Raw genomic sequence first — 6,665 nt, 5'->3', positions numbered from 1 at the left:
GACAAAGTCTCACCAAGTTGCCCAGGCTGATCTCGAACCCCTGAGCTCAGGCAATCCTCTTGCCTCAGCCTCCCAAAGTGCTGGGATTACAGGTTTGAGCCATCAGGCCCTGCCTGCTATATTCTTATAAGGCTGGCACCACATGATTTTCTTACAACAGCTTCACCACAAACACATGAGTAATACACTGTGCTACTATGTCACAATAGGTATGATGTCACTAGACAATAGAAATTTTTCAGCTCCATTATAATCTATGGTACCATTGTCATATATGTGGTCTGTTGTTGATCAAAACGTCATTATGTAGCACATAATTGTGTGTGCGTGTATGTGTGTGTGTGTGTGTGTGTGTGTGTGTGTGTGTGTGTGTGTATTTTTTGAGTTGGAGTCTCACTTTGTTACCCAGGCTGGAGGTAGTAGCATGTTCACGGTCACCTCAGAATTGACCTGCTGGGCTCAGGCGATCCTTCCGCCTCAGTCTTCCAAGTAGCCGAAACTACAGGTGCATGCTACCACATTTGGCTAATTTTTTTATTATTGTAGAGATGAGGTTTCGCCCAGTTGCCCAGGCTGTTCTTGAACCCGTGGGCTCAGGCAATCCTCTCACCTTGGCCTCCCAAAGTGCCGAGATTACAGGCTGGAGCCACCGTGCCCAGTCTCAATTGTATATTTTTAAGATTTCCCCTACACTGTACACTCCTGAGGGTCAAGGTATCCTTTTGCTTTTGTACCTTGCATCTAATAAACACTGAATACAGAAATGAATGAATGAAATAGTTAGAAAACAGGCCTTTCAGTACAAGGCTGAAGAAACTGGGTTATGAGCTATTATCATAAAAAGTAATAGAACATATTATGCTAATGTGGGTAAACAACTATTATATCAGCTTTGTATGGTATTTAACAAGGTATTTACTGAATATAATTTTTCAGGGAACTTGTTCAAATCTGAATAACAAGTAGTGTCATAACTTAACTTTATTATGTATGAAGATACTCACTCCAAAACATTTATTCTCCAAAACGCAAGATATCTTTTTTCCCTAGTCTGCCACTGAACTGTTGCCCCCTCTATTCATGAAAGAATCAGCATGAAGAAGTTCATTAAGAGCAGAATTTCTCATTGGGCTCACCCATCAAGGGATAACCTTGGAGTGGGGTATTGAGGAAATGGGCATTCCTCTCCCTGAAAAACCTCAACAAGAGAAGTGGAAATCCTCAGTCCAGGATGGCTTCTCCTTTCACATGCTTCACGAAATACACCAGCCCGAACTACCTGGCCTCTGGCAAGGGCCTTCCATTCTGCACTCTTAGTGTTCAAAGCCCTGTAAACCATCACAGTGTGTATCAGTCTTACTCTGGCAAGCAGGTATCTCGCAGTACTTCCAGTAGACACCATCCTCATGCTCTGCCACATAGCACCAGGGACTCACATCTCCATCTGGGTTTCTGTTAGGGAAAATGACATAATTGATGACATTTCTGATATTTTAAGTTATCTGGCTCATTGCTTTTCAGTTTTACAGGAAAGGAATTGCTTTAGCTTCTGTGTTATTTCTAATAATTGGCATATATCTTAGTGCCATCTCTTATCAAAAAGGAAAAAATGGTAATATTATGAGAACAAACCTGTCCACTCTGACATATACTTCGGAGTTTGGGGGAAAGTGAGCAATGGTAACATGTTCTTAGATAAATTCACTGTAGTGTAACTAGGATGACTGACTACAGCACACATCATGCCAAACAAACTGGCACCTTGAATGTGGATATGGAGAGGCCAAGGTTGAGTGAGCACAGGTGCACTCAACACTGCTGATGAGCATGTGAACTGATACAAATGGTCAGGATAGTAATTTGTTAATTAGAGCCAAAAGCCCTAAAATATACAAACTCTTTACACAGCAATTTCCTAAATAAGTTGGTAGTGGCAAGTATCCAACAATAAAAGGATTCATTAAATAAATATGGTATATCCATATAAGGGAATGCTAGGCAGCTAGGGGAGATGTGGTATAGAGACTTAAATACCCTTAAAAGTATTTATCTCTAGTTGATGGGACTATTGGTGATTTAAATTTTTTTCCTGGCCAAGCCCGGTGGCTCACGCCTATAATTCCAACATTTTGGGAGGCCAAGGTGAGAGTGTTGCTTGAGCCCAGGGGTTCAAGACCAGCCTGAGCAACTTGGTAAGACCTCAGCTCTACAATAAATAAAGAAAAATTAGCCAGACATGGTGGTACATGCCTGTAGTTCCAGCTACTTGGAAGGCTGAGGTGGAAGAATTGCCGCAACAGATCAAGGCTGCGGTAGCCGGAAGCGTGCCACTGCACTCCAGCCTGGGTGACAGAGTGAGACTCTGACTCAAAAAAAAAAAAATTTTTTTTCTTTTCTGGTTTAACTTTCTTTTATCCTCTACAATGAATACTCCAACTGTGTAATTTTTAAATGGCAAAATAAAATTCACATAATAAAGACTCCACTGCCACATAATAAAGCTTTCACCAGGATCAGGCCAGTGAACTCACATTTGATAGAAATGTCCTACTCCTCCCTCAAATACTAAGAATTCTGAAGAAAACTGTGCCAGAGTCTCAGAATGTGTGATCCTGTCATCTTGGCATCAACTTCTGACACGGCAATAATATTTTTTAAGGTTCATATTTCTAAATGAGAATGTCTTGGAATAAATCTCTCTTAAGGTCTTTTCAACTCAGAGATGCCATATGATAATGAGCGACACTGCTGAAGTAGATTTTTTAAATGGCAGGGGTTACTGGACACACAGTAAAAAGCCTCTCCACCACTTTTCAAGTCCCTTTTATTTAGACTCAGAACACTGGAAACTTGACACTCTGATTAGGCCGGAAATGGGCAGAAAGACCCAGCAGCGGGAGCTATGGAGCAAGCAACCCCTATCAGGCCAGAACGGGATAAGCCTATTGTGTGGCCTAGAAGATAAGCTTCCCTGAAGCACAAAGCATCCTTTTATTTTTTGTGCCCAAAGGCAGGTACCAGCACCAACTCTGCTCTTCCCCAGTCTCTGCCTTCTCTTCTAATCCAAATACTTGGAGCCCAGAGAAGTGCATTCCCATCACTCACCAACTCTCAGACATCTCAAATGTGATGGTTCTGAAAGTCGCACAAGACAAACATAGTGTCGGGTGTCAGCTGAGAAATCAGAGTAGGAGAACTTGTACAAAGCCCTTCTTCAAACAGTATTTCACTCTTATTTTGCTCCCTCTATTCAGCGTTCAGCTTTGATGTAGTGTTTATTTGGTAAAGCCCTTAGAAAACAACTGTTAGCCGGCTTGGTGGCTCAGCCTGTAATCCCATGCCTTTGGGAGGCTGAGGTGAGTGGATTGCCTGAGCCCGCGGGTTCAAGACCCACCTGGGCAACTTGGTGAGACCTCATCTCTACAATAAATCAAAAATGAGCCGGGCGTGGTAGTGCACGCCTGTAGTGCCAGCTACGTGGAAGGCTGAGGCGGAAGGATCGCCGGAGCCCAGCAGGTCGAGGCTGCGGTGGCCGGGAGCGGCCACAGCACTCCAGTCTGGGTGACAGAGTGAGACTCCAACTCAAAAAAAAAAAAAAACAACAAAAAAAAAACAAAAAAACCAACTGTTTATTATCAATGTCAAAACCATCCTGAAAAGCATCAGAACAGTTTAATAAAGTACAAGTAAATTCATCCTTGACTTCACTGCAGTGTTAAAACAAAAGGCCTGGACTCTCTGATGTGATAATCATCAACAATTTCAGCCTTCTTTTTTGAAGTATAAACTGGTAGTTCAGGTCTGGTACATTCCATCAAATCAAAGGAGAAGGTTGCAGCTGGCCAGAGCTAAGGGGAAAGGTGGTCCTTCCCTGCCCCCACTGCTCTCTTAATGGGTATTTGTGAGTACACTTTGGAGAGCCTGTGAGGGGAAGTGGATGCTAATCTACAAGGGAAAAAAACCTGTTTTTCACATAAATTAAACCTCATTGGAAATTCAAAATTTACCTTAAAGTCAGACTTAAAAACAGGAGCACTTCTGAAAAGACTTGCTTAATAGGAGGCAACAGAGTAATAGAATAAACCACCGGCCTACTACCAAGAGACACTTTGGAACAAGAAGTAACCATGTAAAAACAAAAAACAGATAAGATACTTGTTTCTCTTCCTAAACATTCTTCCCAGTCCAACCCAACTATTCCTATGAGTAATAAAACCAAGGGGAGATAATAAACCAGAAATGGAGTGGGACTGATGTTTTAATTTATGCAAAAAATTAAAATGTGTAACTGAAAATAAAATATAAACAAGTATTTAATGAGTATATATAACTTCAACAATATAATTCAACAGATAGCAAAATGTGAATGGCAAATATATAAATTGTTATCTCTGGGAATTGAGACTTGGTGGGGAGAGTTTCCAGGAAAGAAGTAAGATGAGGAATTTTAACTTTTTAAACAATATATATCTGCAGCGTTTGAGAAATTTTTTTGGAACAAGCTATTAATACTTTTATAATAATAACAAATAAATAAAAATAATACAACAGCAACTAGAAGGGGCTGGTCAGCTGATATGAGTTAGGACAGAGGTAAAGGAAAGCACTGAAGGGATAAAGAAAACATGGACTAGAGGCCTGGTGATTCCAAGACACCCACACAAGGGTCCTAGAGTGTTAGCAGAGGTACAAAGAGGACAGAAGGTAAACAGCGTGGCCCACACACTGCAGGAACATATATGTTGGCTCAGCTGGATCAACAGTGCCATGGTTGAGATTACAATGTCTGCAGAATCAAGGACATAGTGTGTAGCTCAGAGTAGAGCTCAATAATCATTTTTCCCTATTCCAGTGGCTCAAGAGGCTGCCTTTTCACCTGTCCTAATAATAATTAAATTCAATACATTGTTGAACCATGAGTCTTGTTACCAAGGTCTTTGGTATAAGTAGCAAAAGCGTATAATCAGAAGTGCTTTGGTCCCTACATACCAGTGATTCTGACCTTGTTTTCAATCACACATAACTTTGAGAATCTGATCAAACCTATAGGTCATCTCCCCAGGAAATTGTAAACACACATCTGAAGCACTATGGATGTCAGACTAAGAAACCCTGCTAGAGTCAGACAGGAGGTGAAAACCTTAGGCTACTGAAAGGAAGTAAATAACACAAATCTCATGGATATAGCTGCTCCCAGAGCAAGGTTATCCTGGGCCGTCCAAACGTGGAATAATGCAGACAGCTTCCTTTGCTCAGCAGCAGTGGGAGGTTTGGGTCACAGATGGTGCTGTTTGATCACTACATTGTCAACAGCCTAGGCAGCTCTGCTGTTTGTGTATTGTCCACTGGTGGTAGTGCCAACTAAGAAAACCCTCCCAAAGAGACGAGGAAGTCATCAGACAGGAAGGTAGAGCTCTGAAAACCAGTATCAAAGCAACCCAAGTTGAAAAGAATGAGAAACTCTGTGTGTATGTGTATGTGTGTTTGTGTGTGTGTGTGTGTGTGTGTGTGTGTGTGTGCGCGCACGAGTGTGTGTGTAAAGTGTAGGAGAGAGAATTTAAAAACAATGAAAAAAAAGGCCTTCTGAGGTGGCCAAAAGCAGATGAAAAAGCTTTTCCTAGTTGTGAGTAGGGATGAAAAGAAGTTGGAAATGGAGGACAGATATATTTTTTTAAAGCACCAAGAGGCCCCATCTTACCTGCAATAGTTATGCTCGCCCAGGCCCCCCTCCCCATTGGGGTATTTCAGAGTGTTGTATGGATGCTGGAAAGTCTCGTTCCAGAACAGACATGGCTTCCCGCCTTGTAGTGCTGTCCAGTTCTGCGTTCCCCTATAATCTGCACCATTGGCTGTGAAACATTCTAGGAAAAAGAAAAGACAGAGCAAACTAATTTTCTGGCAACATCCATGGTTTCCTCCCTCTTTGGTTGATGTTTTATTTGTTTTGTTTGGACCAAGCTGGAAACGGACAGTGTCTTGCTAGATCCTGGACACAGTGCAGTTAACACTGCTAGAGTTAAGCAAATCTGAAACGAGGTACCCTCTAAAAGATAGGCTAATCTTGGCACTAGCTTCTCTACAGACACTAGAACATTTTCCCCTAAAGTATACAGATCCCAACTAGGATGTAAACAGGGAGCTGAAGTGTACTGAAGCCCATGAAGTGAACCAAGAAAACCCCCAAATCTGGGAACAGTTGGTAATAGCCATCCATGTGGAATTCTGGGTACTCAGAGGGGGTCATTGCTCTCGCCACTGTCTCTGTGTGGTAACTAGAACCAGGTCACCAGCTGTAACTGAGCTCTCCCCTACAGTCTGAAAGGCTGCACTGACACTTGGATTTAATAAGACCCTCGGATACAGCAATGCTTTGGAATCCCAATCACACAAAGCTGGGAATGACTCACATTCCCTGGTAATGAAGAACAGTCCTCCCCACGCTGTTTGAGATAGAAGTGCAACAAAACAGACAGTCAACATGAGGGAGGAAGGGCTGGATTGGCATTTTTTCTCACATCTTTCTGAAATTTTTTCCTCTAGGACACACTGAAAATGGTCTCAGGTCCAATTTAACAAAATGACAAAACTTTGCAGGTGCAACAGTGTTCTAAAATCTGCTGCTCAGACTTTGGGGGGATGGGAACTGAGGCTGAGAGGATTTCCCC

At 42.2% G+C, this 6,665-nt stretch overlaps 1 protein-coding gene across 1 annotated transcript in view; it reads right to left on the bottom strand.

Moving 5' to 3' along the window:
• Positions 1 to 6,244, bottom strand: part of KREMEN1 (kringle containing transmembrane protein 1) — a 50,354-nt gene extending 44,110 nt beyond the window's left edge. The window contains exons 1-3 of the mRNA XM_021719044.1: positions 6,151 to 6,244; positions 5,699 to 5,861; positions 1,361 to 1,452 (exon numbers count right to left, since the gene is read on the bottom strand). Of these exons, the coding sequence (XP_021574719.1) occupies positions 1,361 to 1,452; positions 5,699 to 5,861; positions 6,151 to 6,244 (349 nt within the window). The remainder of the gene's footprint in view (positions 1 to 1,360; positions 1,453 to 5,698; positions 5,862 to 6,150) is intronic.
• Between the last annotated feature and the right edge of the window lie 421 nt (positions 6,245 to 6,665).

Source organism: Carlito syrichta, unplaced genomic scaffold (assembly GCF_000164805.1).
Source record: "Carlito syrichta isolate Samal-C Ts95f unplaced genomic scaffold, Tarsius_syrichta-2.0.1 Scaffold314095, whole genome shotgun sequence".
Taxonomy (NCBI): domain Eukaryota; kingdom Metazoa; phylum Chordata; class Mammalia; order Primates; family Tarsiidae; genus Carlito; species Carlito syrichta.
This window is presented reverse-complemented; position numbering and strand designations above follow the sequence as displayed.